A 12,615-nucleotide genomic window follows, 5' to 3' on the forward strand; every position below is an offset into this window, starting at 1 on the left:
TCTCTCTTCCTCCCTTGCTCCATCTTGAACGCTGTCGCAGAGACGCTCCGGCTACCCTTTCTCCTCCGCTGCTCTCTCGTGACCCTCCCGTCCACCCGCGACCGTCCCGCTCCCGTGTGTCTCGGCGCGCGACGTTTATCGTCGATTTTGATGCGTTGAATCCTGCAATTTGTTAATATCGCGACGCGTTGATTGAAACGTTTGTCGCAATGCTGACGTACCAACGATGACGATTCTCCTTGTCACACTCGCGACACGCGGAACTTCGCTTACTGGGCTAGAGCATCGGGTTTAGAAACTCTAAACTAACATGGAGTACGATAATTAGGATGTCAGTCTCTGTACGGCGATTCCGCGTGCAGTGAGATTCAACCGTGATGTTCTTGCAGATTCTTCTGTACGTTCTTTTCGTCTTCTTGATGTTTCGCGAATTTTGAATTATACAGCTTTATAGCCGCTCTATAAATTTCAGATCGATTTCATTCGTTGAATCATTCTTTTTTTTTTTGCTTTTTCGTCTTCTAATATCCAAACAACCTTTAAACAATACTTTCTTTAAAATTGTTTGTAAATTTCATTTAAAATTTTGTCAATATTATTATTTATGTTAACACAATAAGTAAAATTTATCTCTTATAATTTTTGTTCAATATTTTTATAGACAATATGATTGATTTTATCAAATATTTAATATATTTTATTATCTCAGAGACTTAAATGTTATTGTTAATTAACACAGGAAAACGGAAAAATGGCACAGAAAAAAATATAGGAAATATTTTAACAAGTAATGATATAAGTTTATTAGTGAAAAATGAAAATAAGCTGAATACTACCAAACAAATAACAAATAAATTTGATACAATCAAGGAGCAATCTGTATTAGAAACATGCAAATCTTCTATACATAAAGTTCATAGTCAAGTAAGTATCTTGCGTTTAAATTTATAGTATATTTTAAATATATTTGTTTTTTCATTAATATTTGTTAATAAATAAATAAATTTTAAAATGTATTTCTAATCATATGTATTGCAATGTTTTTCATGCATGTTATTTCATTTATAGGATTCTAATAACAAAGTTGCAAAAGGCAAAAGTTTATTTGCCCATTATCTTTTTGATAATGCAGAAACTGTTTCACCTTGTATTCAAGTAAAGAAGGAGATTACTTATGTAGAACAATTCAAAACCGATGGTATATAATCATAATTTCATTTATATTAATTTTATTTCTTTTTAATTTAATTTATATAAAGAGATTGATTTTTTAGAGACACCAGTGGCTGTTCCAGTTCATACGCCTTCTACACCACATAGAATAAAGATGCCAACAGAGGATTTAGATGAAGGAGCTACAATTACTACCAATATAAAACAACCTGTGATTACATTACTTAGTCCGCTACAAGTTACAAAGAAGCCAGCTCAACGTGGACGTAAAAAAGGAACCTGTTGTCAGTCTGTCAGTCATCGTTTGTCAAAGCCGGTGAACGGTGAAACAAATCATTCGATTACCGACTACTTTCCAGTACGTCGTAGTGTAAGAAAGAGCAAGAAGATTGTACTAGAAGAGAAACAACGTGATCTAGAAAATAAGGTGATTTGTCAGGTGAAAGATGGTTTAGAGGTAAATACCCCTATATAATTATAAGATCTGACAGGAACATTAGTATACTTTTCAAATAACTGAAATAAATTATGGCAATCTATTTCCTGTTACAGGTAAAAAACTTTTCGGGTAAAGGTCGCGGTGTCATAACGACACGAGAATTTGCTAAAGGCGAGTTTGTAGTGGAATATATCGGCGAGCTGATCAGCCAGGGGGAGGCAAAGGAGCGTGAGGAATTGTACGCACAAGATCAAAATACCGGATGCTATATGTATTACTTTCAACATCGTAATCAACAATATTGGTAAGATAATTCTGGATCTTGATAGAATAATTATTCTCTACATGGAATTCTATAATAATTTTGATGGAGACAAAAAAAAGAGTATAGTATATTATATTATATATATAATTTTATATTATATATATATATATACATACCATCACCATACCAGCACCACACATGCTGAATTATACCGATTTTTAGTGTTGATGCAACGGCGGAGACTGATAAACTTGGCAGGTTGGTGAACCATTCGAGAACTGGCAATTTAATTGCACGAATCGTCGAGGTCAATTCAATACCGCATCTGGTACTTACGGCGAAGGAGGATATACCGATCGGCGTAGAGGTCTCGTATGATTACGGAGACCGAAGTCGCGAATCAATTCGTCATCATCCATGGCTGGCGTTATAGCACTTCCAATTTACTATTTATATAACATCGTGTTACATTGTACAAAAATTCATTTCATTTATGTTCCTCCTATGAAGGAACTATATAGCATGTGTTGAATTTTCTATGTGGTACAAATTTTTTTCATAGCGAGCCGCGGTGTATTCATCAATTAGACGAATTTGCGAGTTTTTACGCTAGTGAATTCCAAATACTTTTCAATTAGTAAAAGAGAATTGTATATTGTTAATGTCATGACATTTATCGTTTGCTTGTATTGGAAGAATGAAATATGATTTGTATATTATAACAATTAGCTTTCTTAATGATAGGGAGATTCAATTTAATTTATTTAAAAAAATTATTTCTAAAAGAAAAGTACATTTGATGTTAAATGTTTAACATATGCAGTATTACCAATCGAATAAGAACTTTTGCATTCGGTATTTGAATTATAATAATCGTGACAAATCGTAGCACGTGCTTCATCTAATCTCGCTTTCTATCTGGTATTTATTAACAGCAATCGAGCTTAGATTTTCTGTATACTAGCCCTTTCGCGATGGTAGCATTGAGAATTAATGTATGAGAGTGCGAATCTGCGCACTGTACTTGATGGACTAATATCTCCATTTGGTCTAATATCTCAATGACTGTATCACTAGTCACTAATATTTCACATAAAATTCGGAAAGAAGAATTTAGTACATCCAAATACAATGCAGATGTAATGCAATGAAAATGTATTGAATTCTAATATCCATTTACGGTACGATATTCTCAGACTTATTTTTCAATACTTACATGGCAAGGACCTCGCGAGCGTTGCGATGGTTTGCAGGTACATATCGATAATTTATTAATGACTACGGTTCAACTCACACATATAACAGCACACAGGACAGTTTTGCAAATGGTTATAGTGACCATTCGTTACAAAAAGATTGGAAAGGATAAAATATTTTAAATAATGCATTAAACTAAATTTATTTAATTGATATACAATATAGTAATAAAAAATTTATTTGTTTATACTTTGAAAAGATAAAATATTTTAAATAATATATTAAACACTAAATTTATTTGTTCATGCTTTGATATATAATACATCATTTGATATATAATACATCAAAAAATATGAACAAATACATATTTTCAAAATTTTTAAATTGTTTAATAAAGTTTAGTATGTAACTAAAGTTTATGTAAAATTTATATTGCAAAACAGGAATATAGGTATAGATCAATGTTGCAAAACTAGATATCTATATAAAGAAATGTCCTGTACAAAAATTTTGATAGGTGGCTGTAGTCATCCTCAATATGTAATGAGTGTTCGGCGACTATAATCATCCTTAGAAAGGGCTAGATCAAGGGTTCCTAGTTGAAGCGATTGTGATACGTAGCTACGAAAATAAAATGTGACCCTCTCCCATTTTCCCCAAAAAATATATATATGTAATCGCATAAAAGTATATAATTATCGATGAAAGAGATCCTTTTGTTGAAGTATTTTATGCAACACGCGATAGCTTTGAGTACTTCACTGCCACATACTTAGATGCGAGAACTTGGTTTCTCGAAAAATAATTGTACACATAGCCTATACAAATGACATTGTGCGAACATATTCCTTGATTGCTTATATATCTTCCTTAAAATAATCGCACTTAAGAAAGAAAAAAGAAAAGTAGAGATAATTTTTACGTTATCACTTTCATTTTGTTATCAACTATTTATAGCACACACGAATGCGCATTATTATATAACATTATACCGCTCACGTACTTTTACATTACCACTCGTTTCTTTTTATTACGCAACCGCTCTACTTTTGTCATTTATAATTAATGTTCAATCTTTGTTAATAATTGAGCATAATCTGCCGATCTTCCCCATTCCTTTTTTTTTCGAGTCTTCGAGAGAGAGAAGTTTAAAGAATTATTCTAAAATAAACATATATAATATATACAAAGAAACAGTTTTTAATAAACATTTTTTATGCTATAAATTTTACATTTGTTGATCATGTGTACTGTACGTCTTTTACCGCACGCAAGAATTCTTGTAGTTGCGCACATTGTATACGAAATATATTCACGATTTATTCAAAGTTGCAAAATTTGTAATATCTTACATCTATTTTCTCTCCAAGATTCATTACTTAAATATGGTAAGCAAAACTTGTGTTATGATTTTTATAAAATATTGATCTAAAATTATTATTATATCTTGATCAAAATATTTATATCTTGTTGTTCCAATCTGATATCTTTGTTCTATAAAGTAACTGTAAGCAAAAGAATTGCGAACGACTTTGTTGTCAAAAGAGAATCATATAAATAATTGTCAGAAAGGAAATCTAATCGTTTACTTTTTTTTACTATTACGTAGCATCTGCAAATAATTATCCGTTTATAATTAAAGAGATATTATATGTAATTTATAAAACTCGATGGAACTGAATGATGTTATAAAAATACTCTCGTCAGTTATAAACTTTATTTATAATTATTTTTTATAGAGAGAGAAGAATCCAGGATTTCACGTCCAGATGCACGGTCCAATCTCTGAATGATCTCTCGTAGATATAATATACATGTAATTCACGTAGCTATATGCAAATTTTCATTGATGCCGACGCGACGTGCGCGGTGGCGAGCTTGGCGCAGGCGGGAGGAGGGAGATATTTTTACGTCACGGTGCTCTGTGGCGAAAGTGTCGTGGGAAGGAGAGAAACAGACGGATGGAATGACAGAGAGGGACGTCGGTTATTGATTCCGTCGATCTACGTATACACGGTCGACACAGCGGCATACATATTTTTGACGTTGTGTGCCGGAAAAGCGGAGCGATCTCGCGCGCCAAGTTCCGTGCGTTCCGTACGATGACTTAAGACCGGACGGCGTTCGCCGTCTCTCTCGGTGCGCGTCAAAGTCAAGTGCATTGGCATCAGGCCGTTCGCAGGTGAAGCGGTTCTTGTTCTTTTCGCGCGCGAGGGTTATACTCCGACGCGAAGGAGCATTATAGGTTAAGGTCCCTGGGCAAAGTCCGTCTCCGCTGTTGAATGAGACATCGCGTCCACGATCGCGCGAAAATGGACAACGCGGCGACAACGCCGACAATCGCCGAGTGCGCGGATGCAATGACCCTGAATTTCGGCCCATTCGAGACGGTGCATCGATGGCAACGCATGCCGGAGTGCGCCGAGTTCGTCGGTGCCAGGTAGGCAATCGGTCAGGATGCGCTTGTTGTTCGAACGAGTCTCTTCGTTTGCTGCTTCCTGCAGACTCCCGGATGCTTTTCAGCAAGAGACACAGATGACGTAGTGTAACAGTGAATCGTTACATTCTTATTGTTTGTCAAACAAAGATGAAATGATCACTGTGTTACACTGTGTAATATAATCATTTTATCTTTGTTTAACATTGGCAAACAACAAAAGTATAATAAGTCTGTTTTTTATTTCTGTACTAAACTGCATCAGAATATTTTCTTTCTTACTTTCGCCAAATATTAAACATGTATCTATTTATTTTAAGTTTCAGATTGTGTATTAGTTAAGCTATAGAAAACAGACCTATAGATTCATTGTTGGTGCTTTCCAGCAAGGATACAGTCAGACACAGGATGTTTTCCAGCAAGGACACAGACACTGTGTAACACAGACATTGTGTAACATAGACACTGTGTAAAAACAGTGTAAACAGTGAATCATTACATCCTTGTTGTTTGCCTATGTTAAACAAGAATGAAATGACTCACTGTGTTACAGTGTCTGACTGTGTCCTTGCTGGAAAGCACCCTGCGTCATCTGTGTCTCTTACTGGAAAGCATCTTCCATCTCTCCATGTACCATTAATCTAGTTTGATAGAATATCATGACAGAGAGACAGACAGAGAAAGGATTTATACCTATATTCATTATATTCAAATAAATTTTGTTCAGCATTCCAAGGATAGATTTGACAAAATGGCTATCAACAGTACAACTCGATTGATTATCCCTTTGTTCTGTCTTGCAGACGCAGCAAGCATACTATGGTGGCATACAACGATGATATTTACGTTTTTGGTGGCGACAATGGTAAGAGGATGTTGAATGATGTATTGCGCTTTGACGTGAAAGAGAAGTCCTGGGGCAGAGCGTTAGCTACTGGCGTACTACCTGCACCGCGCTACCACCATTCTGCAGTCATCCATGGCTCATCAATGTTTGTATTTGGTGGTTATACCGGGGATATACATTCTAATTCCAATCTTAGTAATAAGAATGATCTGTTCGAGTATTGCTTTTTGACTGGTCATTGGACACCATGGAGATTTGATGGAAAGTGAGTATTACTTGTATCGCAAAAACTTTCTTATGTGATGTCTAATATTTTAGTGTTGTTTTCTGCTATTTTTTGTCAAACTTATTAAACTATAATGTATTTATAGGGCTCCAGTACCTAGATCTGCTCATGGTGCCGCTGTATATGATAATAAATTATGGATATTTGCAGGCTACGATGGCAATGCTAGGTTGAATGATATGTGGACGATATCGTTATTGGTAGGAGATGTGTTTTATAAATATTTCCAAAATATATATGTATAGTAAATGCATGATATTAATGCTCATTTCCATCAATGTAGACTAATTTTAATTTCAATTCAATTTAATTTTCATTTTTTCTAGTTTTGAAAATTAGAAAAAGATAAAGAGTAAGTTGAATCTAAATTATAGTTAATCTATGCTGGAGGAAACAAGTATTGGTTTACATAAGTCTTGTAACGCAGTTTTAATTTCACTCATTCAATGTTTGTCACTAGCCTGGCGAAATTAAAGTGTGGGAGGAGGTCGTTCAAGTCGGTGAACGTCCACCGACATGTTGCAATTTCCCCGTCACAGTAGCTCGAGAATCAATGTTCGTTTTTAGCGGTCAGAGCGGAGCTAGGACAACTAACAGTCTCTTCCAGTTTCATTTTAAGGAGAAGCGGTAAATTTCATTGTAACACGTGTAGACCGCGATGTATATTACATCGTAATTCGTAGACTTGAGTCATGTTCTGTCTATCATAAATTTATCTTCCCTAGGTGGACGCGCATATCGACGGAGCACATATTGCGTGGCGCACCACCACCGCCCGCAAGACGATACGGTCACACGATGGTCAGTTTCGATCGTCATCTTTATGTCTTTGGCGGTACGGCTGACTCGGCTCTGTCCAACGATCTCCATTGTTACGATCTCGATACGCAAACATGGAACGTTATTTTACCGTCCACAGACAGCCAGGTGACTTACAAAAATGAATTCAAGCCAAAGTAAAGACGAATGATAACAGAACCGGGTATAACAAGCTTTTCCTTTGATAAATTGCTAATGGGTAGAATGTATTTATCAATGCAAATTTGCACATATTTGTATACGCGGTGTTATTCACATTCATCAAAATAAATTGCTGATTTGTTTGTGTTTTCTATTTAATCTGGATTTATATATATATATATCTTAGTACATTTGCGAATGTTTTTTTCCACAATGACATGTTACAAGAGATTATAAGTAATTTTTATTTCTATAATACATAATGCGTGCACACAGGTACCATCCGGTCGACTTTTCCACGCCGCTGCCGTGATCGGAGATGCGATGTTTATTTTTGGGGGAACTGTGGACAACAACATACGCTCTGCAGAGATGTACCGCTTCCAGTTCTCGTCTTATCCCAAATGTACGTTACACGATGATTTCGGCAGGCTGCTGAATTTGAGCCTCTTTTGCGATGTGGAATTCATAGTGGGCGAGTTGGAGACCAAGATACCGGCGCATATAGCTATGGTGGCGGCGCGCTCGCAATTTCTTCGGACGCTCATTCGACAAGCGCGCAAAAAACGAGACAAGCAAAAACTCATTGATGTGCCTACTAACGAATCCTCGCTATTGGAGGTAAACAATTTAGCAAGAACATAAAAAATTATATGTGATTCTATTTTATTTAAGTTTATGAAAGATAAAAAAATATAATTGAAAAGAAAATATAGGTCTATTTTTTCAGCTAAACTTTTTACATTTATCTTTCCTCTTTTTTTCTGTACAACGTGGAGAGAAAAAGAGGAAAGATGAATGATGCAAGAAATTCAGCTGAAAAGAACAGACTGTATTTACTATAAAAATCTATTTGTATATATTCTCTTTTCCTTGGTTTTATAAATTTGGCTATTATGTTGCAGGTGAGATTAAAAGACGCTGTACCGGAAGCTTTCAAAATGGTGCTGAACTATATTTATACAGATCGTATCGATCCTACTAAAAGACTAGATGACAAAATCGAGGACCCGCAGAGTAATCGCATTGTACTTCTTATGATAGACGTCTATCGCCTCGCCGAGCAGTTCCATATGAAACGCTTAGAACAGTTGTGTGTTAATTACCTCGAAGCAACCATAAGCCATACGAACGTCTTGGAGGCGTTATGCAATGCCGTAAACTTGAAATTGTACTTCATAAAGGACTTTTGTCTCAGCTTCGTCGTGAAGGAAAACAATTACAATCTAATCGTGATGAGCCGAGAGTTCGAGACTTTGGATCAGCCGCTGATGGTGGAGATCATCAGGCGACGACTGATGCCGCAAACTAAAACTATTACGAAGTACGAATCTGTCACTGGTAGGTATCATGCGCGACACACGTTTATTATAGAGTGGCCTCTTACGAAATTTATTTGCTAGGAACTAACCTGGAGCAGGACATGGAAGCATTTTTAAAGAGCTTCGGTCAGGAATTTTGTGATATCACATTGGAGCTGGACGGTATGTCGATACCGGCGCATAAGGCCATCCTCGCGGCACGGTGCGGCTATTTTGAAGGACTGTTTCGATCCACGCCAGGAAATAATACGGCAAATGTAAGTAATGAATCTCTCGCGAGGGAATCTAAACGAGGGAAGGCAAGATGATATCGTCATCCATTTTAATGCAATATTTCACATGTACAATTATAAAATAGCACAAAACTTTTATGTAGGTACAAATTGGTGAGACGATACCGTCGTCCGATTCATTCTACTCTTTACTGAAGTATATTTATTATGCGAATGTCTCGATGCCTCCTGAGGATTCTCTATATCTGTTTGCTGCATCGGAATATTACAGTTTCACGAACAATCGACTCAAAGTGTTTTGCAAACAAAATCTCGAAATGAACGTCACTTTTGAGAATGTTATACCGGTTTTAGAGGCAGCCGAGAGGACGCAAAATATCGATATGAAGAAGTATGCCCTCAATCTGATAGTTCATCACTTTAGCGAGGTAAAGAAATGATCAGATCCTGTACATGTATGTTTTGATTATTAACATCCGTAATATATACAGACGTGTATACGAAGTGTTGCTTTTATTCAGGTTGCCAGGCTTCCAAAATTAAGAGAATTAAGTCGCGAGCTCTTACTGGATATTCTCGATGCTTTAGCCGATGATCACAGCGACGCTAGAACGTGTCAAGATATGACTACTGATTGCTGACGGATTTCTATCTCAGATCGTCGTCCATGTAGCTGGGATTTACCATCACCGTGCAGTTTCCAAGTGAGTATGATTATTAAAAAAAAATGCTATTCTCAGTATTGCTACATTTTTATTTTTAATAAGCTAAAATCATAGATATTATTAATAATATTATTAACGCTGAGCAAGAAAAATGCTAAAAATATCTGTGATAATATCCGGAGTTTTCTCGTTTTAGGAATTATGCCGGATGAATTTCATCCTCATAGGACGAACGGTTCTGTTCGTTGGTAACTGTTATCTCGATCACACGGCTAAATCTTGCCTGACATCAGACATACAGACTCTGCTACCATTGTCGATTCAGGATGAGCCGTCATCGTCGTCGTCATCCACATCATCCTCGTCATCCTCATCCTCATCCTCATCCTCATCCTCATCCTCATCCTCATCATCATCACCATCATCGTCGTTGTCTTCGTCATCATCATCATCATCATCATCATCATCATCATCATCATCATCATCATCATCATCATCATCATCATCATCATCATCGTCGTCATCATCATCGTCGTCGTCGTCATCATCACCGTCATCATCATCGTCATCATCATCGTCATCATCATCATCGTCATCATCGTCATCGTCATCATCATCGTCATCATCATCGTCATCATCATCGTCATCATCATCGTCATCGTCATCGTCATCGTCATCGTCGTCATCATCGTCGTCGTCGTCTCGTTGTGGTGACAATAGGAAGCACCAATGGTCTACTATTACCCGTCGTTGTTCCGTCAGTTGCAACATGTTGAAACGTACCGTCGTCACCCTTTTGGATCTTGGACTTAGAAAATTATTTCCATAAATTGGAATTGTGTTAATATTAAATGAAATGGCAATGATTTTCGTCTGTCATAGAAGTGTTTGTGGCATGATGCAAAATTGCTCGAAAGCCGATGTATAATATTAGTGTAGTGATTGTGTCTGTTCGTATAACAACATTAGACATGATATTATACACAGGATGCGCGCATTAAGGTATCATTTTCCAATATTTTACATAAATGCCCTGATGAAAAAAATTCTTACATCTCATATTTTTAAGAATTTTTCATATTTCAATTTAAAAAAAATTTCTGAAAAGCTACTTTAAACTTTTTCAGATTTTATAAATTTCCTTAGAAAATTATAGAACGTAAAATTTAAAAAATCTTAAAATATTTCCTCAAATTCACGTTCATAAAGAATTTTAGAAAATATGTAGAACTTTTTCAGCACTTCTGAAAAGTATTCAATTCATATAAAAAATTCGAGAATTTTAAAAAGTTATAAAATTATACATAGAAATTTTGAAAATTATATAGAAATACTGAAAAATGATATGAAGAATTTTAAGAAAAATTTCACCAGGGTAGATACATTAATGTCATTTCCAGTTATGACATACGTTATTACGTATGTCCTAATTAGCAATTGTTATATTGATTGTATTATTTATTTCTGCAGTGTTAGAATTTGGGTATAATAACAGAAAAGTACGTAGAAAACTAAGCAACGAGAATGCAATTTTTTATTTTGAGCCATTTTTAAGTGTAAGGGCCTAAAGTTCGGCCACTCATGTGATTGCAGAATCTTTAATTTCTGTGCTTTTTGTTACTTCTGCTTTATACCCGAATTTTGTGATATATTATAGCATTTGGTTATAATACTAATGAGATACCATTGAGAACTCTACTAAGATGTTATTAAGAACTGTATTGAATTTTCAAGGGCTATTAATCAATTTCAATCGGCCTGTCTCCAGTTTGAAGGAAATTAGAAATTGTTGATATTATTAACTGCTTGATCGTTCGATATAAGCATTTATATGCTCAGTCCACAAGGCACTAAGTATTAATTTTAGTTATTTCGATATTTTATGATGCACAGTGATTTTTTTAAGTAACATAAACTTTCGTAACAAATCAGTTTTTAATGGTACCTCATTGTGGCGGCCATGATAAGCCTATATGTTTCCATGTTTTTATTATACATGTTGAAGTATAGAGTCTGTAAAATATACATGAAATGTCTATTTGTGCTAAAGAAAGCGTTGTTACAACATATTTACGTGTATTCACGATTATATTGTTCCGTCGTATCCCTATCGTTGATCTTTTTGTAATTATATATGAGACAGGAATATTTTTATGGGCTTAAGTAATATACAGGGTGTTTCCAAATTAAATGGCAAAACTTCGGGAGCGTGTAGAGGAGTAAAAAACTAAGAAAAAAAGTCCTATAGACATATGCTCCTTTTTGCTTTGTTTCGCAGGAAATCACGAAAAAAGAAAAAAATATATTTAATTTATTATTTTAATTATTTTATTTATAAACTTTTTAATGAAGATTTTGTTCGAAATGTGCACCTCTTGCAGCAATACAAGCATTGCATCTGTCAAACACGGCTCTTGTAGCAGCCAGGCACTGTTCTTGCGATATTCTGTTCGCTGCAGCTACGATACGATTTCTCAAATGTTGCTCTGATTGAATAGGCGAAGAATAAACTTCTTACCGCCTTTAAAGCATTACCGTTGCAGAAACCGTATACAAAAACCATATCAGCATATTCACTATTAGAATACGTACGCGGCATATTGCAAAAGACAAAATTCATCTACTGTTAAAGGCTTTCAAAGAGCGACTGACAAATTCATAACAGAAAGTGGAAAATGTAATCAAATATGTCGGTGCTAGATATGGCAAGAAATGTAAACATTTTTTTTCGATTTCTCTGAAACGGAGCAAAAACGAGCATATGTCTATAGGACTTTTTTTCTTAGTTTTT

General features: G+C 35.4%; 2 protein-coding genes across 2 annotated transcripts; both read left to right on the forward strand.

Annotated features, from left to right (window-relative positions):
* Positions 1-792: 792 nt before the first annotated feature.
* On the forward strand, positions 793-2,527 carry Set8 (SET domain containing 8; the record flags this gene model as incomplete). The annotated part of the gene is made up of 5 exons (XM_018458160.1): positions 793-924; positions 1,069-1,198; positions 1,275-1,630; positions 1,726-1,916; positions 2,100-2,527. Coding segments are annotated over 5 exons (1,020 nt in total), but the record flags the coding sequence as incomplete, so codon positions are not given.
* A 2,453-nt stretch (positions 2,528-4,980) lies between these two features.
* On the forward strand, positions 4,981-10,120 carry Lztr1 (Leucine zipper like transcription regulator 1). The gene is made up of 11 exons (XM_018458154.1): positions 4,981-5,514; positions 6,315-6,623; positions 6,730-6,844; positions 7,105-7,271; positions 7,370-7,571; positions 7,881-8,225; positions 8,510-8,945; positions 9,008-9,183; positions 9,303-9,587; positions 9,681-9,863; positions 10,021-10,120. The coding sequence occupies exons 1-10, from the start codon at positions 5,357-5,359 to the stop codon at positions 9,798-9,800; spliced, it is 2,313 nt and encodes a 770-aa protein (XP_018313656.1). The 5' UTR covers positions 4,981-5,356; the 3' UTR covers positions 9,801-9,863; positions 10,021-10,120.
* Positions 10,121-12,615: the final 2,495 nt, after the last annotated feature.

The sequence above is a fragment of the Mycetomoellerius zeteki genome, unplaced genomic scaffold (genome assembly GCF_001594055.1).
Source record: "Mycetomoellerius zeteki isolate Tzet28-1 unplaced genomic scaffold, Tzet1.0 scaffold706, whole genome shotgun sequence".
Taxonomy (NCBI): Eukaryota; Metazoa; Arthropoda; class Insecta; order Hymenoptera; family Formicidae; genus Mycetomoellerius; species Mycetomoellerius zeteki.